Below are 27171 nucleotides of genomic sequence, written 5' to 3'. Positions count from 1 at the left end.
TCACTGCTAGTACATTGAGGGTGAAATCTGCCCATTTGCCAGGAATAATTCATGGGATGTGGTGTTTCTCAGTACCAGATGATTTAAGGGGAACCACTTGCAAAAGGACTGGTTTTTGGCATATGGGCCTTAATACTTTGCCAGAATTGAATTCGTTTTGAAACAAAGTTTCTAATTTTCAAATATAGCATTTTCAAACAAATAGTGTGATGTACAAATTACCGTACTTTAGGTCATGTTAGAATAATCCACACTCTAAATCTGTTTGACTTTTACCCCATAAGCATTTTGCATCAGTGAATCATTTCTGTAGCATCTTAAAATGGTCATAAGTAATTATATAACATCCTACATCTCCAGGGCCTGTTCCATTAGTGCCAGTAAAAAAGAAAAAGTAGTAATTAGACATAATTATGTCCTCTTGAAAAGCTAAGGGTCATTTGGCCTTGATTACTGGAGGGGTTATCAGTGCCAGAGAAAAGTCAGGCAACTATTGGTTTAGGCCTGTAATTAAACATCGGGGACTGACATTTCTGGTCGTCAGAGGTAGTACCTTTTGAATAAATTTCACCACTGCCCTTCAGATTAGCTACAAGAAATACAAAACTAATGTAAGGGAGATGAAGAGAGGCTGGAGGTGAAAAGAATGACTAATCTAAATAAATATCAGCATTTAGCTAGTATGAAAAACTATTGTCAGCCAGTCTGCCTCAACTCCATATATGGTGTTCAGATATAAGTTTGGGGAGAGCCCGTTTGTAACTCTGGCTAAACACACACACACCCTACACACACACCTGGTGTAAAGGGCCCACTCACCTGGAATGCAGGGGGGTGTTTTATATATTATAATGCCTGTTCGTTTCGTATAGGATGGCTCACCTGAGTGTGTGCATAACTGGCAGTGCCGCTCCAGCCTCACCTGACCACACTCAAGAGAAGCACTTGCCGGATATTTTTATCCACTTACTCACAAAGCTCCCAGTTGATTAGGGGCATCGCAAGAGTCTTCTCAAACCCCTTAAATGCCTTCTCGCGGGTCCCTGGCTCGCTGTCGGTTCTCCTCGTGGTGGTTCCTCTCTTTTCTACCCCTTCAGGGGTCTTAGGCGGGACCCGTGGGTGGGATGCGCCGCTCTGCTCTTGGGCCCCAACACTGGAAAGGGATGCCCTCTGTCAGAGGGATTCCACCTCCCGGTTGCACTCGGCAGCCGGCGGCCTTGGGGTTGGCAGCTGAGGAGGAGGAGGATTTGGAGGAGGAGGGAATTGGCGGCCGCCGAGTCCCGGGCAGCGGGCCCCGTCCGCGGCGGGCGCGATCCGCGATCCTCCCTCGCTCGTCTCCTATGCTCATATTTGGACTCGGCTGCCAGTGCCCAGGAATTTCCCGTCATGCCTCCCGCCGCCCCGTCCGTCGCCCGGAGCCGGGGAGGAAGGGAGGGAGGCTCGGACAGCGGCGGCGGCGGCGGCGGCGGCGGCGGCGGCGGCGGCGGCGGCGGCGGCTCCCTGGCACTTTCATGAACCCGCGGCGGACCCTCCCGCGCCCCCTCTCGCTCTGTGTTTGCCTCAGCCTCTGCCTGGCCGCGGTCGCGGCCCGGGAAGCCGCTCAGTCGGGTGAGTTTGGGGCTCCTTCCCCGCCCCGCCTCTGCCCTCAACGCCCGAACCCTGCCAAGTTGAGGTGTGACCCCGACCTCCGCTCCCCTGAGAGCGCAGGCAGCGCCCCTTTCAGCCTCCTGCGAGGACCCCCCCCCCCCCCACCTCGTCTCCTGAGCCGAGGAGGGGCGCGGGCGGTGAGGGGCGGATGGAAGGAGGGCAGGGCTGGCTTCGCCCCCGCCGACGGGAGGCGTCTGGCAGCGTGGCTGACACCTTATCCCGTCCCAGGAGCGAACCTGAGCCCGAGGGAGGCTCTCGAGCGACGCGGGCGCCCGAGGGAGGGGCGGCCGGGGCAGGGACGCCGCCCCCAGCTGGAGAGGGCGCGGGGCCCGCGGCGGGGGCCATCCCGGAGTCCCCTTCCCCGCGCTGGGCGGCCCCGCCGCCGCGGCCGCTCAGATAACGGGCCTGGACGCGTGGGAACGGCCAGCCAGGCCCGCGCCTCCCGCCGCGCGTCTGGGAGGGGAGTGGGGCGCCCGGCGGCTGGGGGGGCAGCGGCGGGCGCGCGGAGACTAGGGGTGCACCCAGAGGCGCACCGCAGCCCGCGCCGCGGGGTCAGGCTCTCGCGGGCCCGGTAGGTGTCTTAATAGGCCAAAACCGAGCAAAACCCCGAATTTTACAGGTACCAGTTTTGTTTTGTATTTGAGCGGAAAAAAATGCATCCGAGTCTGGTTTGTTAAGTTTCACCCTGGACTATTTACAAGTATATGATCGAAAGGTGCCATTCCTGCCTTATTTGGTTTATATGCTCGTTTGATATAAGCTGTCAAATGGGGGTAATTTTGCAGTCTTAACAGGATGATTTTTAAAGATAGTTTTCTTTAAATCATGTGGAAAATATCAGTGTGGAATTTTTTTAACATAAGGTTACTATAAAAAGTAATTATTTCAAAGTACAAATGTAGAGTTTAAGGTAAATGTGAAATTGCACGAACTTCTATATTTGTGATGAGTATCTAGTCATCTCACTTCTTAATTTTATCTGGAATGGAAGAACAGAAAATATAATTCCTCGGAGTTGAGATTTCTTAGGAAATTTTAGTTTGCTTTTGTTTTTGCCACCAATAGAGTAAACTGTCAAAATATGATATGGCTAACAACTAGGACTTTAAATTAGTTGAAAGCTGACTCTACTAAGCATAGATTATATTCAACACCCTCTGGTCTATCGCTTCATGTTTCCATTTGCATTGCTGGTGGCAAAATAGATTTTTAAAAAATAGTTTTGTCTGTAAAATAATCTTTAGGATTCATGTAATTTATAAAATTGTCAATTCAGATTGATGGGAGATTTTAAAAATATTTAGTATTTATCGATGTTAATTTAAGTAATAATACCAATTTCATGTTTGCTTCTAATTAATATTGTTTTTCAAGAAGACCTACTTTTTAATGGATTTATATTTTAGGAGTTACTTTAGTAGCACTTCTTGGGGAACACAACAGGTTCTGTCTTCACATTTTATCAGCAGTCTTCTAAAATATTCTGTGCTGAACGATAAAGGGTAGATTGTAACTGCCAGAGATTATCTGTTGTTTTTTCTTTTTGCCCTCCCTCAGTGATGTGTTGACTTACCTAATACTTGTGGTCAAGCAGCCCTTGAAGACCCAAATCCATAGTGCTATGGCCCCTTGCCAGAAGTTTTGAAAACCAAGTTTATATTTTGGACCATTTAAAGATTTATTCTTTTAATTTTGGTCCCAACTGACATATTAGTCTAATTTCTGGTGATTTTTATTAGGGCCCTATGTAAATGTCTGGATTTTTTAATATTAAAATAAGCATCTCTCTGCCATTGAGAATTTTGTCACAGTGCCTAAACTGCCTGTCTGCCAAGGTTGCAAGCATACAACCATGTAGGTTCTGAATCAACACACAGTATTTTGGCTTTTCAAGGTGCTTGGTCTAATATCTTAACTGAAATGTTAACCCATTTGGTCAGAAATCTTTACCCTTTTGCTAAACTTAAGTAACAAGAATATCCAAAAAATATCTCAACAGTAGTTTTCATAGATTTTTCTAATACAATTTTTCTTTTATAATTAAAAATAAATTTTCAACCATTAGAGCAGCTTTAGGAAATAATGCTTTTTGATTCTGTCATAATCTGGTCACAGTCCCTTTGATTTTTTTCTCACCTGTGTTACTATAGTTAGGGATTTGGTTGATAAATTTGGTTTTGATATTTAGCTTCCTTCCCTGTAAAATGATGAAGTTGGACAGAGTCTCCATGTCCCTTCCACCTCTAGGATCCTGTAATATTGTTTTTGTTTATATAATCCTGCAGAGCCATCCACTACATTGGTTCAAACTTCTGATTGTCAACTCTGACTTGCTATACTTGTTTAACTGCTTTACTTGTAGTCAGATCTGATGGGTGCGGATCCAGCTTTGGGGAGACTGGATCTGTCTCAGGAAAGTCTTGATACCTGGCATATCACACAGATGCACACACCTGGACAGAGTTCCATGATATTAAGCTTCTGTTAACTTTTTTCCCCTTATCTAATAGCAGGAAGTGCTGGTTATGTCATAGGGTAAATAGTTAAGCCAAGCCCTAAGATGGTTTGATATTCAGTTTTGGATTTGGGTCTGGGCTAGGGATACCACTGGAGAGCACCCAAACTTTGTGTGGTTGGGTGCTAATTACTTGGGGCATTCCAGACGAAATGCCCTATATTCAGTTATGACCTTTTTCTCATGCCTTAGAGGAGACTGAATTGGACCTACCCATCGGGTTTATTCAGAATTAAATTGGCTTTGGGTAGGAGGGTAATCAGATAGCTATTTAATTTACTAGTTGTCAAGCATCTCTGGTTGCTGTACAATTATCTCAAGGCTTTACCTTGAATATTCCTATATTTTCTCCTTCCTGGGGATGATGGGTTTTTCCCTTTAAAAATGCCCAGCAGGGCTTCCCTGGTGGCGCAGTGGTTGAGAGACTGCCTGCCGATGCAGGGGACACGGGTTCGTGCCCCAGTCAGGGAAGATCCCACATGCCGTGGAGCGGCTGGGCCCGTGAGCCATGGCCGCTGAGCCTGCGCATCCGGAGCCTGTGCTCCGCACGGGAGAGGCCACAACAGTGAGAGGCCCGTGTACCGCAAAAAAAAAAAAAAAAAAAAATGCTCAGCATAGGGCTTCCCTGGTGGCGCAGTGGTTGAGAGTCCGCCTGCCGATGCAGGGGACACAGGTTCGTGCCCCGGTCCGCGAAGATCCCACATACCGCGGAGCGGCTGGGCCCGTGAGCCATGGCCGCTGAGCCTGTGCGTCCGGAGCCTGTGCTCCGCAACGGGAGAGGCCGCAGCAGTGAGAGGCCCGCGTACAGCACACACACACAAAAGTGCTCAGCATAATCCTGTATCTCTGTTCACATATTTGTCTGTATAGCATACCAAAGTCATATTTATGGCTTTTAAGGAAATACAAATGAAAAGAAAGTATAGGAAAGGTAGATCAGTAATAAATCAACCAGTTGACCTTATGAAGGATTTTGGTTATTGCCGCATTTAAGGTTCTGTTCCAAGTAACACAAATGAACTTGAACTAGTTTTAGGAAAAAGAAAGAAAGACAGGGATTTGATGGAAGCCAAATGCACGCAGACCTTATTAGGGACCAGGGACTGGAAAACCTGGAATTTTCTCTGTCTCTAGTCTTTGCATTTCTTTGCTTCATTGTTCTCTCTTTGCTGACCTTTTTTTTTTTTCCTTTTTTTCCCTGTGTTCACAGTTGTATGTGGCTGCTCAGCAGCTGCTGGGTATTTAGGTGTCCCTCAGTTCCAAGCACGGGGAGAGACTAAATCAATAAGCCTTGACCCTGAATTCCTGAGAGAAAGAACCTGATAGACATAGCTTGGGTCACATGGTTGATCTAGATTTTCTCTATGGTCTCTTCTAATTCTAGACTTCTTTGTACTACGCAAAGTGCGTAGTACAAAGTGCAAACATTTACATGGTTTGACTTTGCATTTTTCAATTTTATATTATGGGGTTATTAGTTCTTAAAATGTGTGTATAATTTTCTCTTGGTTGCAATGTGTGCATAGAAGAGTGTGTCACCTTCAGTGGATCCTAAGATGTAGAGCTGTTCATTCATACTGCTGCAGGAATGCTGAAGAGCCAGGCTCTGGGGAGTAAATTGAGTGTAGCACCACATTCAGGATTCAACGCATCTCAGGATCCAACTGAGTTGTGAATATCCTGTTTAATAACAACTGATCCATCCTGCAGATAATCATCTGCATATTTTCAGGAATTAATTGAAGTAAAACATAGGGTTGTGTTTTTTTTTGCGGCACACGGGCCTCTCACTGCTGGGATCTTCCCTGCATCGGCAGGCGGACTCTCAACCACTGCGCCACCAGGGAAGCCCAAAACATAGTTTTAATTCATTAAAACTATGTAAGTGATCATTAGAGACTTTCAAAATAGTAATAGTTTAGGCACCCAGAGTTCATCAGGTTTTTTTTTTTTCCCTATTTCTCACACTTCTAGCATTTTCCACCTCTACCTTTCCTTTATCTGCTGCCTGGAATACCTTTCTGTCATAACCTGTTGAAGTCCTTATGGTCTCTGTTGCATGGTATTTTGTGAAGCTTTCTGCGTCTCTTAGAATTTCTCATTTCCTTATGCTTCTAAGACATTTTTACCTCTATTGGAGCACGGTTTTACCATCTTGCATTATAAAGTCCATATGTGTTCATATTCTTCACTGGACTGTAAGTTCTATGAGAACGATGAATCATCTCGAAGAACTCTGGTAGACTGTTAGCATCCATTGTCCCAGGTAAAATGCTTTCAACCTTTCAAATGTTCTGAAGCGTTTATGGCGTCCTGCTTGTCACTACCTTTTTCTTTTGACGTTGGAGCTCAGTCACACGGCTCTTCTTTGTTGGGGTTCTTGTCTGTTTTCTAGATTTTACAGGCTTTTCCATGAATATGCTAATTTCCTGTGTGAGAATCAACTATATAGAATGATAGGATGTTTTCCTATAAATTGAGATGGCGTGGGGAAGGAGAATATAGCAAACTCATGTGGAAGGAAATCAACTTTTGTCGAGTACCCAATGTTTACCAGATCAGATTGGGCAGGTGTAGAAAATAATTGGAGCGTATATGAGGAGGAATAGTGGGAAAATAAAGTATAAAGATGGAAAATTAGGTTTGGCCTAGAACATGGAAGGCTTTTAATGCTGGACTAGGAAATTTGGACTGGGTTAGTAAGCTATGAGATTGAAGTTTTTTTGGTGCTGGAAATGTCATAATCAGAGTTGAATTATGGGATATATTATCTAATAATTCAGAGGATGAATTGAATTGGGAAAGAAACAATTGGACTAATAAAGAAAAGTTATAAGGGTTTTTGTTAGAGAATGAAGACGTAAACTAGGGTAGTGACAATAGGATTGGAGAAGTATTGCTAAAGCAAATTAGACAGAGAGAAACAGTTAATTGGATGTGGGGAAAGAGAGGGATGAATAAAAGGTGATGGTAAGATGTTAAGCCTGGGTGATTAGGAGAAGTGAACTCAGAGCAGGTTTATAGGTGGGGGTAAAAAGTAAGTTGTGTTTTAGATCTACTGCATTTGAGGCACTGGAAGAATATGCATGTGGAGATGTGTGGTGGAATTAGAAATGTGAGGCTGTAACTGGAGAGATTGGAGCTGGAGATGAAATGTGTGTGAGTAAGGGAAGTTAAAAATAAAGGGGAGAAGAAGAATTTGTCGACTGGAGTAAGAGCAAGGGCACAGGAAAAGTATCATAAAGAAGATATAGTTTGGTCTGGCTTTGAAAGATGCCCAGGTAGTACATGGCGTTCTGTCCATGATCTTTCCTTGTTTAGGGGACACCGCATTTACTCCCTCCACAGTTAGTGCCTGGGAAACACTGAACAAAGGGTGCTGCAGCCAGAATGACCTTCCTAACCTGCAGAATTGTTGCTACTACTTCTTTGTTTAACCCCCTCCCGTGGCTTCTTAAGATAAGGGACTAACTCCTTAAAAGTCTTCATCATCACCAAGCTCCTCTGTGCTCTGGGCCTCCTACAAGTTGTTCAGTTGGCCTTGAACACACATTCTGCTCAGTCTCCTCCCCGTTCCTCCCTTTACCTTCCCCAACAATGTGAAGCAGATACGATTCCCACCAGGAGGAGGACTCTTTGGCCCTTTTTGTCCTTTATGGGCAGTTTTTATTGCCATGGTCAGGTTCTTATCCATACAATAATTATTGACCATTTCCTAATCTATAATAAAATAATTTATAATAAATCACATCCCTCCCCCTTTCTTACAGAATGCTTTGCTTCTCTTATCTCTTCAAGTGTCACCTGCAAGGTTCTTGCACTTGAATTGGCCACCCTGGCCACAGTACCCTGACTCTGATGCTTGGCTGTGGTAGCCTGGAGCAGCACTGTGACCTGGCATTTGTATAATTGGGTTGCCCAGCTGTGTGCTGATTTGGAAACAGTGAGACGATTTCTTGTACCTGACTTTCTGAAGGAAAGTGGAGGGAATTTATTGGGTTGGCCAAAAGGTTCATTCGTTTTTTTCTGTAAGATGGCTCTAGTAGCACTTAGTTGTCTTCAACTTCATTCGAAACAATTTTGTTAGAGTGTATGTGACAGCTGTCATTATCAACGTGCATTTTAAAAAAGACATCAAAATTGGTGAATATTTTGTGTAGCCATTTTAATATTGAAAATGGAAAAGCAACATTTTTGGCATATTATGGTTTATTATTTCAAGAAAGGTAAAAACGCAACTGAAACGCAGAAAAAGATTTGTGCAGTGTATGGAGAAGGTGCTGTGACTGATGGAACGCATCAAAAGTGGTTTGCAAAGTTTTGTGCTGGAGATTTCTCTCTGGACAATACTCCACGGTCAGGTAGGCCAGCTGAAGTTGATAGCGAGCAAATCGAAACAGTAAGTGAGAACAATCAATGTTATACCATGCAAGAGATAGCTGACATACTCAAAATTTACCCAAATCAAGCACTGAAAATCATTTGCACCAGCTTGGTTATGTTAATCGCTTTGATGTTTGGGTTCCACATAAGTTAAGTGAAAAAAACCCTTCTTGACCATATTTTCACATGAGTCTCCACTTAAACAAAATGAAAATGTTTCTTTTTTAAAACAAATTGTGACGGGCAATGAAAAGTGGATACTGTACAATAACGTGGGATGGAAGAGATCGTGTGGCAGGTGAAATGAACCACCACCAACCACACCAAAGGCCAGTCTTCATCCAAAGAATATGATATTGTGTATATGGTGGGATTGAAAGGGAGTCCTCTATTATGAGCTCCTTCCAGAAAACCAGACGATTAATTCCAACTGCTCCCAGTTAGACCAACTGAAAGCAGCACTCAGTGAAAAGCGGCCAGAATTAGTCAACAGAAAATGCATAATCTTCCATCAGGATAACACAAGACCGCATGTTTCTTTGATGACTAAGCAAAAGCTGTTACAGCTTAGCTGGGAAGTTCTGACTCATCCGCCTATTCACCAGACATTGCACCTTCAGATTTCCATTTATTTCGGTCTTTACAAAATTCTCTTAATGGAAAAAATTTCAATTCCCTGGAATACTGTAAAAGGCACCTGGAACAGTTCTTTGCTCAAAAAGATAAAAAGTTTTAGGAAGATGGAATTACGAAGTTGCCTGAAAAATGGCAGAAGGTAGTGGAACAAAAGGATGAATACATTGTTCAATACAGTTCTTGGTGAAAATGAAAAATGAGGCTCTTATTTTTACTTAAAAACCGAAGGCACTTTTTGGTCAACCCAATACTTCATTGAGAGGACTTATTTGCACCGACTGTAAATAAAGGTTTGTAAATTATGGAGATGACTGCAGGTGAAATAGAGAAACAATTCTGGTAGAGGAAATGTGTTCTCAGGGCCTAGCTTCCTGACCAACGGTCTATCCTGGTTCTAAGTTTCTAAAAATAGTACTTGTTCCTAATGCTCGTCTAAAGTGACCTGTTTATGTTCAATGTACAGGATTAAGAGTAATTTCTAACTCATTTCAAAAAAGGGGACCCTCCCATGTGCTAGTAGTTGTGCTTTTAGTAGCTGTTGACTGAGAAAATACTAGCAAAAATCCACTGTAAAAATTTGAGTTTTTTTTTTTAATATAAAAGCATTATCATATGTTTGGAAAGTACACATATGTGGAAATTATGACTCACAGAGTCTATAGACAACACTTGATTTCTTGCTTTGTGGATCCTCTCAGGGAGGTTCTGGTCTCAACCTTCAGCAACTCCTTGTCGTCTCCCTTTAGAGCGTGGGGGAGACTTTTGTTTGAAAATTTGAGCTGTAGCTGAACTTTTGCAATGACAAGAAAACTTCTCAACATCTTCTTTCAATAGCAATTGCCTGTTTTATGCCAGGCAATGTACTTTATGCTAAAGCCTGGCTATTATGTAGTCTCAGGGATTAGTACATGAACACTTTTCAAAAATTATATTTTCAGGTATATAAGCATCATTTTTAGGGCTATCGTGCTATTATAAAGGTGAAAATTAGTAGATGATTTGCATGCAAGTACATATCTTCTGCAGTCTCTGTTATGGCCATGGAATAACTAGCTTCTATTACTATAAATTACACAGTGAATTTTTATGGTTTGTTGGGTCAGTTATTTTATTTAAAGGCAAAAACAAAAATCCAAACAAAACAAAACCAGCCAGTCCTTCAGAACTTATGTTAAGGCCACATTGAAAATAAGCCCATGCTGCATGTTAGAGTCCTTAAAAAAGATCAGGACAGCCCTTGTATAAATCCTAGAGCCCTGAATTTTACATTATTCTTTCATTTCTCTTGCTTCTATTGTGTTTAGTTGTCAGAGAGAGAATCTGGGCTTGGTTGCTGTTGGGAGAGATCTATAGTGACTATTGTAGGTGGATACTTCTTTTATCTTAGATTACTAGTGTGAAGTAAGGAAAGGTAGGGCCATGTCTCCCAGTACACAGTATAAGAGAATAGATAGGACAGTGGGTGAGGGGCCACAAGTGGTCTTGGAGCTCTAGGCTGACAGTTGTTAAGTGTGAAAAAAAAAAGTGCATGCATTGTTGTCCTTGTTCCTGATTTCTTGTGTGTGAATATGCCTTCTAGTCAGATCACCCTAAGGGGCTGGGAAGAGGATGGGGGGGGTGAAGGCAGAGGGTGTTTACCTGTGTGCAGAATCAGTTGAAAAATTGCAGACTCATTAGCATATCTGCATTCTTGTGTATATGTTCATGTCACAGGGGAGTCAGCATAGTCACTGGATAGCGACTTGGAAGACTGGGTTTCCTAGTCCTGCTCTTGCCTAGGGCATTTTAACTCTGTGCCTCAGTTCTCACATCTGCAAATTGAACGAATTCAGATGGGCAATACCTGATGTTGCTTTTGCATTCTATAATTCTATAGAATGATTCTATAATTCTATAGAATGATTCTATAATCTCTGGGTTGTCTAAAAGTCTTCAAGTACCTTTCGTAATTTTTAATGGAAGTGACATGATTAATAAATTATGCAAAATTGTGTTCTCTTGTTATGTTTGGTTCAAGCTGTTTATTTTGTGGAACTAAATATAAAGGTTATTCTGAGACTAAGATCCTATATTTGAACCTTGTAGCCTAGTGTAATTTGATCCATAAGCAAAGTTACATAACCCTTTTAAAGATTTAGTATTGATTTAGAGGATAGGTTACAATGTATTAGAAGCATCATATTTGCTATCCCATCTAAAGTAATGGCATTAAGCAGGAGAAATTATGTTGGTTGTTCTAAATGTACAGCTAAGAATTGCTTAATTAGGCGTGGTGATCTATCTCAGATGGGAAAAGTCCTCTTTTATCAGGGTACACTGCCAATGGAATTTGCCTTTGACCATATATATCCTAGAAATATATTTAACTCTTAAAACTAGTTAATTTGGTCTTATCGTTAAAGAAGAAAATCTCTTCCCTTTAGCTTTAAAGAAAAAAAACTTTACTAATTTGAGAGGTTAAAAAAGGTTTTCTCTTGCCTTTAAAATGTATTAGTAAGTTTTTCCCTTTTTATTATAAAATATTTCACCCACACAAAAAGAATACATAACGCCTATGCAAGTTATGAAGAATAATTTCCAAAAGTCTGGGTACCCCCACTCAGCTTCAGGAATGGAATGTTGAAGCTGTGACCTTCACCAGTCCTATCTTCCCTTTACTTAGAAGTACTCACAGTCATGCATTTTGTGATTATCACTTAACACAAATGATAACTGATAAGCTCTTGCTTTCTTTATAGGTTTACCATAGATGTAGCCCTACATATTTTATTGTTTAGTTTTGCATGTTTTGGAACGCTACATAAATGGTATTATCTGCTGTATAACTTCCATAAGCTCTTGCTGATAAGCTCTTGCTTTTTCCCCCCATGACATTATATTTGTATTATCCATATTGGTGTATATAACTCTATTTTTTTTAGAGATTAGCATTTCTTTTATTATCTATATGTTTTTCTACTTTTTATTTATTTCTGCTCCTTGCACATTTATCTGTTAGGCTTCTTGTATTTTCCAGTGGATCAAATCTTTGTATTTTCTCCCATTGGTTTTATGCTTCATTATCCATACATCAAATAATAATAATAACGATAATGATAATAAATAGCAAATACAAACAAATGTTACTATGTGCCAGGCACTAGTTTAAGTATTTACTGTTTACATATATTAACTCATTTAATGCTCGTGGTAGCTTTATCAAGGCTGTACAATATTATTATGATAGTTCATATATTAAGATTAGTACCTGAGGCATTCCATCATTTGAATCCAGGCAGTCTGGCTCCAGAGTCCGTGCTCTTCATCATTACACTATTCTGACTCACTCCTTATATAGCCGTTTCTTTTGATTACATTTTTTCCCATTTAACTTTTTAAGGTATTAAAATGTTTTTGTGACATTTCAAAAAGAATGACCATAGTGTGATGTTCAGATTGGTTCTCCTGTACAATACCAGTTGCTTAAAGTCATGCCAGTTTAATTTGTGTCATGGTTAGACCATGACTTTTTTATACAGGTGTGGTTTTTTCCCCCCATTTTCTGGGGTTTATTATTGCTTTTTTCTTTCTTTTTTCTAATTAGAAGAAAAAAAGCATGCCTTCTTCATTATCCTTCTAAAATCTTTCAGTTTTTTACTTTTGGTGTGTGGTTTGGAATTGATTCCGTTGATTCCCTATGCTAATTTGGGCCAGTTTCTTCATATTTGGACAATGACATCCTCTTTTAAAAAATACGTGAGTGACCTTATATGAATCACTTAATCTTCCTGAGCCTTGGATTTCCCAACTAAGCTGTTTTGTTAGGTATGATTATTTTAGTAATCAGACATATGTGACTTCCTGTGTGTGTGATATAACCAAATGTGAAATAACCAAGAGAGATCATGTAGGAAAATAATTAAAGGGAAGTTCTTGATAGTGATTAGAAATTGCTGATTTTCCCCAACCCCTTAAATTACAGAGCAAAAAACTTTGGCATAGAGAGAGAAAATCCCTTTGTATCCTTACTTTCTTGGTATAGCTGTAATTTTTTCCTAAATTGATTAATTTCCTAATTAATTAAATTTTCTCTTACATTCAGTTACTTCACAATTTTTTAAGGTTTCCCTAAACTCTTGGATAATCTCCTAATATTCCTCATTTAAATATGCTCAAATTTCTCTCATCTTAAAAAACAAACAAAAAGCCTACTCAGCCTGTCATCCTCTGTGACAAAGTTGTTTTACAAGTTGTTCACATCCTTGCTGTCACTCTTTTTCTGTCATCCATCCAAAAATATGTATTGAGTTAGATATATGATTTTAGGCAAATTAATTAAGTCATCTGTGCCTCAGTTTCTTCACTTGCAGAATGGGGATAGTAGTGTTCCTACCACATGGACTGTTGTAATCGTTAGATGAGATAGCATATGTGAGTCACTTAGCACAGAGTCTTCCACAGAGTTAATTCACAGTAAACGTTAGCTAGCAACTTCATCATCACCATCCTAGTCTCATCATTATCATTGTCGTTCTGGAACAACACTCTCCTTGACCTCTGCCTTCTTTGGCCACTGCTCCTTCATCTTCTTTACTAGTTCTTTCTCTTCTAGCTCACCTCCAAATGTGGAGGTTCCTCAGGGCTCTGACATTTTCTTTTCTCATTTTACACATTTTCTTAGGCAATCTTATTTACTCCATGGCTTCAGTTCCATTTGATAAATTAACTCCCCCCAAATTTACCGACAACCTAGTTCTGTACCTAAGCTACAGTCCTATATATCCACTTTCTTCTATAGCATCTCCATTTGGTTGCTTGTGTGTACCTTCAACATGTTCAAAACTTATTATTTTTTTTTTTTTTTTGCCCACGCTTAAGTCTCCCACCTTGTTCCCTAGCTTAGTAAATGGTATTGCTAAGTGCCCAGTTCCTTGAGCCAGAACTGGAGTCCTCTTAATTTTTTTTCCCTGTCTCACGCCCTGTATGAATCGTGTGCCTAGATTTCTACAGTAGCTTCCCAGTTAGTCTCACTACCTCTGTTCTGATGCCACCCCCATCCATTTTCCACCTTTTAGTCATGGCAGTCTTTTAAATTCAAAGATCTGATCATGTTACTCTCCTTCGATTACTTCTCTTTCTTTTTAGGATGAAGTTCCAAATTCTTATAATAGCTTCAAGATTTGTTTCTGCCTACCTCGTCAGCCTCGTCATCTCCCCCATCTGTTCCTCACTTACACCTTCCAGCCACCCTGCTCTTCTTTCATAACCTTCAGTGGGTTACACACACTCTTATCTCAGGGCTACTGCTCATCTTTTTCTTTGTCTGGTACACTTCTTTCCTCATTCTTAATCTGAGCAACACATTCTTATCCTTCATTCTTAGTTTAAATATTACTACCTGCAGGAAGGCTTTCTTATGCCTCCCAAACTAGACTACTTCCCTCTGTTATATAGGATCTTTATTCCCTTTCTGCTTCTCCGTGATACTAATACTATCATTCTTACAAAAATGTCAGCTTCATGGTGGCAGGGACCATGGCATCTTATTTCTCACTTTGTTCCCAGCATCTGTTTGTTAAGTAGAGTAAGAGATGGATGCAGCGTGGGCTTGCCCAGTTTCGGGAGTGAGAGGCTTCTAGCTGAGTTTGGTGTGTTTTTCTTAATCTTTCAAGGTGATAAAAGGGGAGAAGAGAAAAGTTTAGGTTTACCATAGTTTAACTTTCAGACTTCAGGGGCCTCAGGTAGAGAGGAGGGAAGCAGCATCAGAACTGGAGGTGGCTCTAGCAAGTATTGCCTTAGGGTTGAAGTTTCTTTTCTCTAATTAGGGTGACATCAGAAATTCCAGGCAGTGCCCCGAGTATTTCCCAGTTTTGACTGTCTTTTTCAAAAGTCAACCTTGACAGTGCTTCCCAAATCCTTGGTGCGCTAGGCTTGAGAATCACCACAGTACCCCTGCTTAGTGTGGCTTTCAGTGTCAGAAGTGCTTGCTGCAGTGACCTATGGGATCTAGACATACATACCCTGTGCCCGTTATCAAGCTCTCCATACCTTTGACCTACCTGTTCTCTTGACTTGGCTCCTCCTATTTAGAATTCTGATTCTCTTTCACTAACTTGCAGGAACAGTGTTTGCACATGGACGAGTTGGGAGTTGGCCTTTTCTTCAACACATCCTCTGTACTTTATCTTGCACAAGTTTATCCTATTTTAGTTCCCAGGGCTGATATATATATATAGATTTCCTCTATTTTTATATTCTATTTACCATTTCAGTGGGAACTGGTAGGAATCTGATTAAGGGAGAACATGAGTGTGTTTTCTCTTAAAAGATATTTATTCGTGTTGCCACTTTTGTCTGTGTGTGTGCACTTGCGTGTGCACATGTATGTGTGCATGTATGCAGTCTCTCTTTTTCTTTCTGCTTCTTTTCTTTTTGATCCCACTATACCATTTATTTGTTTTGTAACTATATGAGAGTCATTTTTCAGTAGGTGCATTTAAATCATTTATATTTTATGTTATCAGGGACATATATATTTTTAAATTTATTTTTAAATTTTTGGCCGTGTTGCGTCTTTGTTGCTGCGCACGGGCTTTCTCTAGTTGTGGTGAGTGGGGGCTGCTCTTCATTGAGGTGCAAGGGCTTCTCATTGCAGTGGCTTCTCTTGTTGCAGAGCACGGGCTCTAGGTGCGTGGGCTTCAGTAGTTGTGGCACGCGGGCTCAGTAGTTGTGGTGCACGGGCTTATTAGTTGCTCCGCGGCATGTGGGATCGTCCCAGAACAGGAATCAAACCCATGTCCCCAGCATTGGCAGGCAGATTCTTAACCACTGAGCTACCAGGGAAGTCCCGATCATGGACATATTTGATGACACTCTTTGTCCTGCTGTTTTATCCCTTTTTTTAAGATCTTTTCTCCTTGGTTTTCAATCTTTGGCATATGGTTTCCATGTTTTATTTACTTTTATCTTTCATAGGGATTGAAACAGTGACATCATATTTTAGGTTCCACGGCCTTGAACAAGTGTTTAAAAATATCATTAAACCTGAACTAATCTAGTCATCAAATTAAAAAAAGTAAGATTCAACAGCGTTTTGCCCTTCTCTGCAGGAAGAATTTTGGATTCTTTTATTTTATTTTTTTCCCACTCTGCTTTTGTTAACTAGAGTGGGACCTGTAGATCTACATGATTGTTGCTGAATTGTTATTTTTATATTATATGTTCACTCTTTTAAGGACTGTTTTTATCTTTTTCATTTAATTATGTAATAACATTTACTGCATTCAGCGATTATGACCATACCTTTGATACCTTAACTTCATCATTCTTAAGGATATTTTGATTCATGTGCCATTTGGCTAGTCTGTCCAAGAGTTGATGTCTTTCTTGAGCTCTCCTGTTACCTGAGGGAAATACAGAATGTTGTATAACGTGTTACCTTTCCCTTGCAAAAAAACATTTAATTGAATCCAAAAAAGCATAATTAGGAGGCTAGAAAATGCTTATAGAATAATCTGAATGCAAATAGTACTGTAATTATAGAATATAAAATGTTGCTAGCATTCCCTATGGAAGAAGTACCTGGGAACAATGGAAGTTACCGACACTCAGATGACAAATCAAAGACATTGATGGTTCAGTGGTAGAATTCTTGCCTCCCAGATGACAAATCAATATCAGTTACAAGGTTACTACTGGGAATTCGGTATCTCTAAAGTTCTAGATAATTCTCAGGATCATGATGCAAAATTAGTTATAAGTCCTAGAATAGTTTTATCTTTGATTAAGAGTGAATGATATTGGCAGTTTTAATTGAATTACAACAGTATTTTATAACTGCTATTGATATGTTCAAATTAGAGTTGACCAAAGTTTACTTTGTCAGATTCCTGTTTTATTAGTACATTTGCCTCATGCATGCATAAATTTATATCACTCTATATAATTGACTGAAACAGTTGGTTGCAAAACTTGAAATTGTTCCTTTTTGCCAAAGATAATGATTTTTTGACAATCACTAAAACATAATTACTGAAATAGAAAAATCAATCTTAAATTAATCTTACCTGAGTTGTCTGTTATACAATCACCTCATTCTTACCCTGCCCAAAATGGAACTAATTAAACCCTCCAACCCAGACACACACACATGCACACACACGAATGCATGCACACTCATGCAAACATGCACACATGCATGCACTCTCATTCTCTATCTGTATCTCTACATGGTATCTCAGACCTCCTCTGCTTTTCCTTCTCAGTAAGGGAAGTAAAATTCACGGAGCAGCCTGCTAGTTATCTCACTTAATCCTTCCAAAACTTAGTGAAATAAGTGCTATGGTCTACATTATGCAGGTTAGGACTCAGAGACAAGAAACTAATTTGCTCAGGATTTATCAGCTGGTTAAGTGATAGAGTCAGAAGTTAAACCCAGTTCTGACTCTTTCCTGTATACTGCACTTCCTGGGTATAGGATAGGACTCTAGTCCTGGGCAAACTAGGACATTATGAACAGAGATGGGGGAAAACAGAGGAAGTGACATGTTTGGTACGCGGGCCTCTCACCGTTGTGGCCTCTCCTGCTGCAGAGCACAGGCTCCGGACGCGCAGGCCCAGCGGCCACGGCTCACGGGCCCAGCCGCTCCATGGCACATAGGATCCTCCTGGACCAGGGCACGAACCCGTGTCCCCTGCATTGGCAGGCGGACTCCCAACCACTGCGCTACCAGGGAAGCCCGGAAGTGACATTTGAGTTCAGTTCTATGAAAGCATTTATTGAGGCTTTATTTTACAGAAGTGAATACCTCTGGCTGCTCTCAAGGAGTTTTTAGGAGAGGCATATCTATCTATCTATCTATCTATATCTAATATCTATATCTAAAATTCTAACGTGCAGTAATAGATAAATAATAGAGGTATTGAAGTAGGAAGTAGTATAGAGGTAGAATTGATTCATTTTCTAATGGAAGGGTTGGGGAGAAGGGTGAGAAGAATAGCTGTGAAAAAAAGTTTCCCAGAGGAGGTGATATCTAAACTGGGTCTTGAAGTTTAAAAATGAAGAGTTCATTCTTTATGTGGTATGAAAAATATGGGTGATATGTTAAGGGTGGAAAAGGTGTGTGGGAAACAATAGTTGACTGTTATCAGAAGAGAATCTTCATTCATTCATTCAACAAACACATATTGAATACTTATTAGAGGTTAGGCACCTGGTGAGGTACTAGAGATAAAGTAAAGGACAAGAGAGTTAATGGATTGTACCACTGTGTACCAGGGAGTGTTGGGGACTGAAGTTAAGATAGGAAAAGAAATGAATCTGATAGGGTCTTTCCCCATAGGTGTTAATGAGCCATGGAAGTACATGAAGCAGTGTTCTGACATGGTCAGAGCGAGTATACATCACTTCTGTAGCAGTATGGAGACTGGCTGTGAGGGGAGTCAGGGTAGAGGCAGGAAGACCAGTAAGAGGCCATTACTATATTCTAGATGAGAGATGAAAAGAAAAGGATGTATTTGAGCAATATCTTGGAAATAAGGTTGACAGTACTTGGTGTTAATTAAGTATGAAAGATTAAAATAGAAAATAATTGAGGATGACTCCCAGATTCGGGGTTTAGTGGTTGTGTAGAATGGAAGTAATTTCTAACAGGATCAGGAATACAGAAAGAATAATAAATTGGTGAAGAAAGAAAACAAATTGAGTTTTGGATGTGATAAATAGTTTGAGGTGCACATGAAATACCTAAATTCTTTTTAAAACATGATTTAATCATCTAAAATTAATGAAGAAAACCATTGAGGACAAAGTAGAAACAACATTATGCAAAGTAATTTATTTCTTTCACTTTATGATCTCATTCAGGGCTTCTCCTTTCTCCCAAGTTCAACATGGTGTTAAAAGATAGTTGATAGAGGCCGTTAAGATTTACTTTTCAGTGGAATAGAAGGACTACATTTTCATAAAACTTCTCCTTTATCTACTTTATCAGATACAAGCTACGAGGCATACCATCATGAGAAAATTCTTACTTTCTGCAATAGAAAGTAAACTTGGAGGGGAAGGATGCTGAAATTCTGATACAAAGGCAAATATTTATTTTCAGTTTCCAGTGCTAAAGCTTTCTATTCCTGGAATGGTGGCAGAGTTCTAACTTAAAATATTTGAAGCATGACTTACAGATACCTATTTTTAGGGCTTATATTCAACTCATTAAAAACAGTTTTTTAGTGATCAATACAGATAACTGTAGTTTATAGTCGCAGGCATAGGACGGGATTTGTTCAGTCTGCATTAGCAAGTTTTTCTTTAGATGAAATGGTCCACTGGGGCACTGCATCTTTTTTAGCACGTCTAAGCTTTTTTTTTTTTTTTGGCACATGGTTCTTGATACAAGGGAACTTAAGGTGAAAAGCAACAGCCTCCAACTCTATCCCTTCTTATCTTCACCTCACTCCTGTGAAAATCATTCTTCTGGTAGTATTTCTTGATTCATCAATTTCAGATAATATCCAGTTATGAAAAATACGAATTTATCTGCTCTTGCTTCTCCATTTTGTCTACCATTGTTTAGTGTTTTGTTGATTTTTAAAATTCCCTTATTGTTCACTTTTGTAACATTAAATAATATATTTGCTCATGAACTTTTGATAGGCTACATGACAAGCTGTTGTGACAAAAAGATTCCAAGTAGAGTGACTGACATAAGTAGAAGTTTATTTTTCTCCTCCATGATAGCCTAAGGTAGGTAATAGCCTAAGGTTGAGTTGGCTTTGCTTCATGATCTGTTAAGTCTGCCTTTCTCAAGTAGCTTCCATCCCAGTGTCCAAGTGCGCTGTTGCAGTTTTTGCCATTTCCCAGGGGAAAGAGGAAGTCTAAAGCAAGTAACTTTGTCTTTAAAGGAGGTGACTTGAAAGATCACACATCATTCCACTGGCTAGAACGTAGTATCATATTCACAATTAGCTGCAAAAGAGGCAGAGAAATGTAGCTCTATGTTCAGCTAAAATTTCAGAGCATTGTATTACTAATATGGAGAAGGAAGAATGGATTCTAAGGGTCCAGTTAGCATTTTGCAGTCTAGTTAATATCTCCTAATTCTCTACTTTATAAGATGGGGGTCCTGATACTCTCACCCTTTATTCTGCCTTTCTTTCCAGGCATTCTTTGCATTTTGTTAGCTATATACATTTTCTTTTTGTTTTATTTATTTATTTATTGGCTGCATTGGGTCTTCATTGCTGCGCGGGCTTTCTCTAGTTGCAGCGAGTGGGGATTACTCTTCGTTGCGGTGCATGGGCTTCTCATTGCAGTGGCTTCTCTTGTTGCAGAGCATGGGCTCTAGAGCGCGGGTTCAGTAGTTGTGACACACGGGCTTAGTTGCTCCGCGGCGTGTGCATTCTTCCTGGACCAGGGCCCAAACCCGTGTCCCCTGCATTGGCAGGTGGATTCTTAACCACTGAGCCACCAGGGGAGTACCTTTTGTTTTAAAATGTGAAGTTACTAATGTTTACATTCTGTTCTGCAACCACAGCCAAATCTTTGTCTATAGGTTGTCTCTAAAATCTTATTGTTTTATATATTGTTTACTTACAGGTCAAAAAATGAACTGTTACAGTTCCTTTTCCTTAGGGCCAGGGTCATGATCCCTGAGCCACCGGGAAGGACAAACTTTTTTTTTTAGCATCATGGCAACGAATATTTTTTTTCTTACATTTATAGATTGATTAAAATCAGGGCACTCTGTTTCTAAGGTCTGCATCTGGGCACTGACTTATTAGATCAGTAAGAAGGTACAGAGGATCTGGTTAGTGCCCAGGGAGCTTTCAGTCACTTCAGGAAATGAAATCTTCGTAATCAGTCATTTTATTGTCACCAGGAGCTACTCAATCAGTTTTGCAGCTGAGTGAAACATTTAGTTCTTGAAGGGTTGGGACTAATTTGTTAGCTACAGACGATCCAAGATGAAGTAACTCTCTCCTAGCCTTTATGTCTGGATATGAGAGGAGAGCTGTATCTTCTGACCATGGTAAGAATCTCTTTGGGATACTTAGGAATAGAAGGGATGACTAATGAGAGAAAGACCCTGGGCTTTTCAAAGTGGTCTCATTGTTTTTAACATTGGACTTCTCAACCTTCCAGACCCTGTTGTTTTCCTAAACAAGGACAGCAATCTGGAGCATAAGAGTCCCTGCCATTGAGGATTTTTTTTTTTTTTTTCGGTACGCGGGCCTCTCACTGTTGTGGCCTCTCCCATTGCGGAGCACAGGCTCCGGACGCGCAGGCTCAGCGGCCATGGCTCACGGGCCCAGCCGCTCCACGGCATGCGGAATCCTCCCAGACCGGGGCACGAATCAGTTTCCCCTGCATCGGCAGGCGGACTCTCAACCACTGCACCACCAGGGAAGCCCATTGAGAAATTTTTTAATATACTACAGGAGATTAAAATAGACCAGTTCAAATTCTGACCCCCGTACTGGCCGTATGACCTCACGCAAGTTATTCTCTGAACCTTAGTTTCTGCTGGAACACATAATCCCCAAATTCCAGTGACTTAAACCACTGAAGTTTTATTTCTTGCTTGTATTGCATGTTCATTGTCTGTCAGATGGGAACTCTGCTCCATGTCTGCTATTCCAGGATCATGGTTAATGGAGCAGTCATCATCTAATTATAGAACATTGCTGATCGCTGTTGGAGAGAGAAAGAGAGTTCTGGAGAGTCTCACGCCAACAATTAAGTGATCTGTCTTAGAAGTGGCACACAGTATCACCGTTAACAACTTATTGCCCAGAACTAGTGACACAGTCTCAAGAACCACAGGGGGCCAGAAAGTGCATTTCTACCATGTGCCTGGAAAATGGAGAGCCAGAAATGTGGGGCAAATAGCACTAATGACTACCACATATAGCAGTTCCTACCTCAGGGTTGACATGAGGATTAAATGATATTAGATACACATATACATGATCACCTCGTGCAGGTACTCAAAAATGATTATTAGTAATAATATCATAATAATAAGATGCACACATGCAAGATATTTGAATAACAATATAAGGTGGGACTAAAGATTCTTATAAGCCATATAAGACTATACCATGCAAGTGCAAGTTGATGTTATTATTATCCAGTAGATATTAGAAGATAGAGCATTAGAGCTAGATCTGTATAGTTATCTGTCAATAAATGATGGTTGAAGTTGTTAGAATAGGTCAGATCTGTAAGAAAGAGATTAAATAGTGAGAAATACAGAGGGTACTAAAGGGATATCCCTGGAGTTTAGTCACAGTTTGGAAATCAGAAGGAAATAGAGAAGGGCCAGAAAGGGAGGAAGAAAACAATACTGTGTAGAATAGAAAAGTCAAGTGAAGAATGTTTTCAGTAAGAAAAATCAACCATATAAAATGTCACTAAAAGGCATTGAGCTTCAGTTCTGTGAGTTCCACAGGGAACAAATTATCAACAGGGAATGTTACTTAAGGAAGGAATCGTAGTATTAATTTAGAGGTATGTGTGTGCCAGGTGCTCCTCTAGTAGCAATCTTGCAAGGAAACTATTACAAACTCCAGACATACAGATGAGACTTTCAAAGCTCAGAGTAAACCTTGTCAAATGAAACATAACTAGTCAGTGAGAAGGTTTAAATTTGAACTCGAGTACTAGAAAAGCAAAACTGTATTGTATAAACACAACAAAACGAAACAGTTAAAAAGACTGAAAAATTCTGAAGGCATTTTTTAATAGTAATCAAAAGTGATTTGTTTGTATGGGTTTTGCTTTCCTGTTGGCACCTTTTAAATATTAAGAAAAACTTTTTAGATGAAACACATGTAATGTAGACACTGAAACTACATTGTCTGTGTAACCAATGGACTGTGAAATCAATATATATATATATTTTTTTTTTTTTTTGCGTTACGCGGGCCTCTCAGTGTTGCGGCCTCTGCCGCTGCGGAGCACAGGCTCCGGACGCACAGGCTCAGCGGCCATGGCTCACGGGCCCAGCCGCTCCGCAGTACGTGGGATCCTCCCAGACTGGGGCACGAACTCGTGTCCCCTGCATCAGCAGGCGGACTCTCAACCACTGCACCACCAGGGAAGCCCAATATATATGTTTTAAAAGAAAAAGATTTGTGTTCTATATTGGTGATAGAAGTTTTAAAACATTAATGTGAGAATGAATAAATCCCTGAATTTGACTAGATGCTTTACAAAACAGGAATCCTGAAAAAAAGATAGCGTTTAATAGAGTTATAATTAACATCAGAAGATGGACTTAATGTCCATAATTCTATTTTATTTAAATTTATTTATTTATGGCTGCGTTGGGTCTTTGTTGCTGCATGCGGGCTTTCTCTAGTTGTGGTGAGCAGGGTCTACTCTTCGTTGTGGTGCGCAGGCTCTCATTGCGGTGGCTTCTCTTGTGTCGCGCGGGCTCTAGGCGCGCCGGCTTCAGTAATTGTGGCTCGCAGGCTTCGGTAGCTGTGGCTTGCAGGCTCTAGAGCGCAGGCTCAGTAGTTGTGGCACACGGGTTTAGCTGCTTCACGTCCTGTGGGATCTTCCTGGACTGGGGTTTGAACCTGTGTCCCCTGCATTGGCAGGCAGATTCTCAACCACTGCGCCACCAGGGAAGCCCCATAATTCTATTTTAATTATACCATTGGTGTACCTTCTTAATGGACACAGTGTAACCCTAGCATTGTCAATATTAGGTACAATTCTTTATGTCCTTTTCTTACTTTTTATGTGAACTGAATAATAAAGAAAACACAGATGCCACAACATGTAGATAAAAAGGAGTTTTAGCCTAATGTTTTCTCCAAATGGCTGTATGACCTTCAATAGGCCTCTTTATCTCAGTTTTGCTATTGACAAAACAAGTGGTTTGGATCAGTTCATCGTTTCTCCCACTTTTTTTCCACTGAGATACACATGATGGATGATGTTTCATGAGCAACATCCTCACGTAGTCATACACAGATGATGATCATAGACTGAGGAACAGATGGTCCAAGCTGTGCATTCCTGGTGCTACTTCTACCTCCACCATTTTCTCTTTAATTTTTGGCTGCGTTGGGTCTTTGTTGCTGCGCGCAGGCTTTCTCCCACTCAAGAAGACATTTCAGAAGGAAATGTGACATTATTAAAGAGATAACTCTAATTTCATCCTAGTTGTTTCGTTAAAAACTTTATCCTCAAACTTCAGCATCTAAAGACAATTTTAAACAAATTACTTGTGAAACACCTTTCAACTAATTATTTTACCTTTGTTGGGTGGTCACTTCATGTTCAAAAATCTATGTATTAGGTGTTAATCAAGATTTTTTTCTGGTTCTAAACTTATTTAATGATACAACTTCTATTATTCTCAATCATTTCCAAAAGTTTGTATTCCTTGATTATTCTACTAGCAGTATATGAATTAATAGTACCATGTACATGATATGGGTTCAGTAAATGTGAGAATTTATCAACAAATTAATTTTCCTTTTCTGGAGATAGCACTAATTCACAATTTGTTTTCTTATCCCCTAGCAGACATATACTTTTGTGAATTTCAAGGAGTGGTGCTGAGAAAATTGGGTTGTAGCACTCTGTTACTTTCAGAAATCTGCCATAACTATTCTACTCACTTTGATAAAATAGCTCAAAATTTTGCATTTGCATTTGTCCACAGACTAGATGAAGTAAGAAATGTACTAATTAGCTCTAGAAGTAGTAAGAGGTCTACATAGTACTGGTATTATTTTCTAACCATTTGTTTTTTGCTAGACAACATGGGGTAAGTTATAAATGTATTCCTCTGTCTGCCGTTCACTTACTCAATGAGTGCTTATGAAACATTTACTGTGCTTGTTACGGACCAACCAGAGGGCCAGACCAGCAGTTCGCAAAGCATGGACTAAGGACCCCTGGCATCTGGGAGCTTTGCAAGGGATTCACAAAGGCAAAACTATTTTCAGACTAATGCTATGACCTTATTTTCCTTTTTCACTGTGTTGACATTTGCGTTGATGTTGCAAAAGCCAAAGCAGGTGAAACTGCTGTTGTCTTAGTGTGAAGCTAGGCAGGGGTAGCAAACCTTAGCAGTCATTCCATTCTTCACTAACATCCAAACAGGAGAAAAGGCCATTTTTACTTAAGAATGTCCTTGATGAAGTAAGATTTATATTAATTTTATTAACTCTAGATCTTAAGTGCATATCTTTTTATTATTCTGTGTGAAGAAACAAGAAATACACTTTTTTTTTTTTTTTTTGTGGTACGCGGGCCTCTCACTGTTGTGGCCTCTCCCATTGCGGAGCACAGGCTCCGGACGCACAGGCTCAGAGGCCATGGCTCACGGGCCCAGCCGCTCCGCGGCATGTGGGATCTTCCTGGACCAGGGCACGAACCCGTGTCCCCTACATCAGCAGGCGGACTCTCAACCACTGCGCCACCAGGGAAGCCCAAGAAATACACTTTTACAAAGAGTTTCCGCATCACAAAGTACAGTGGCCGTCTCCAGGAAAAGCACTGGTGCGCTTGTTTGAAACACCATTTCACTTGACAGAATGACCGACAGATAAATGATGGTTATTTAAACTTGGGTATTTGACAAGTATTTTCTCAAAAATGAATGAAGTGATTCTGTCACTTTAAGGAAAACAACTGACTGTATTGTTGGCAATGATAAAATTCGAGATTTCAAGTTAAAAAATAAAATTTTGGAAGGCTTGTATCTGCCACTGTGAGCTTGACAGCTTCTCAACATTTAAAGATTTATCTGATGAAATCAGTGGTGATATTAGTGAATATTTTTGATATTGATAATGTAATGTGTCAGCATGTGAAAGATCTGCATAACCCATTGAACCAATGTTTTCCAAACGAACAGTGCGTGATGTTACATAATCATGCAAAGTTAAAAGATCCAGTCAAAATGTAAGATAGACCAATGAAATTTAATGTAATAGTATGAAAAATTCATTGATAATACATAGTTTTAGATTATCATTGTTGAATTTTGGTGTAATATCAAAGAAGAATGTCTACAGTTATCTGAAAAAGCTATTAAAATATTCGTCCCTTTTCCAACTGCTTATCTGAGTGAGGCGAGATTTCATTCATAAATATACTTCAACCAAAACAACATATCACAACAGATTGAATACAGAAGCAGAGATGAGAATCCAGCTGTTTTCTGTTAAGCCAGATATTAAAGAGACTTGATTTGCAAAAAAAGTGTAAAACTCTTCTCATTAAATATATATTTTGTTTGTTTTGGATAATATAGTTATTTTTCACTGAAAATGTCATTTTTGTAATGTGTATTGTTATTTTTATTTTTGTTATTCTTAATGGAATAAGCAAACGTTTTAAAAATTACTCAGCTTTAGTTCTAATATAGTAAATATTGATGGGTATAACCACATAAACGAAAAGCATTTGGGGTCCTTGATAACTTTTTTAGGAGTGTAAAGAGATCCTAAGATCAAAAAGTTTAAAAAATGGCTAACCCTGGAGATATTGAAGAAAATGTTCTTCTTTATGCAACTTTTCTTCAGTTCCCAACCCCCCATATCCCTGCCACTCCCTCTCCCAAAGCTGGAGGCAATTTTCCTTCCCCTGAAATTCCATGTACTTTACTTCTACCTCTGTAAAGGCATTGAGTACATATTTTATGTTTCCATCTAAGCTGATATGTTTTTTGACAGCACAGACTATATCTTACATCTTTGCATATTCCTCAGCTCCTAAAACATTGTTTTCCATGTAGTAAGAATTTATACAGGTGAGCTGAGAAAAATTTGGTATCTTAAAATTGTTATCTCTAGGGACTTCCCTGGCAGGGGAGTGGTTAAGACTTTGCCTTCCAGTGCAGGGGGTGCAGGTTCGATCCCTGGTTGGGGAGCTAAGATCCCATGCCTTGAGGCCAAAAAACCAAAACATAAAACAGAAACAATATTGTAACAAATTCAATAAAGACTTTAAAAATTGTCCACATCAAAGAATAAATAAAATAAAA

General features: G+C 40.1%; 1 protein-coding gene across 1 annotated transcript in view; it reads left to right on the top strand.

Moving 5' to 3' along the window:
• Positions 1-1511: 1511 nt before the first annotated feature.
• MSRB3 (methionine sulfoxide reductase B3) overlaps positions 1512-27171 on the top strand; it is a 162597-nt gene continuing 136937 nt past the window's right edge. Inside the window, exon 1 of the mRNA XM_065887644.1 lies at positions 1512-1608. Coding sequence (XP_065743716.1) covers positions 1512-1608 — 97 coding nt within the window. The remainder of the gene's footprint in view (positions 1609-27171) is intronic.

This window comes from Phocoena phocoena, chromosome 11 (genome assembly GCF_963924675.1).
Source record: "Phocoena phocoena chromosome 11, mPhoPho1.1, whole genome shotgun sequence".
Taxonomy (NCBI): domain Eukaryota; kingdom Metazoa; phylum Chordata; class Mammalia; order Artiodactyla; family Phocoenidae; genus Phocoena; species Phocoena phocoena.
The sequence above is the reverse complement of the archived record's forward strand: the minus strand, read 5'-3'. Positions and strand labels throughout refer to the sequence as shown.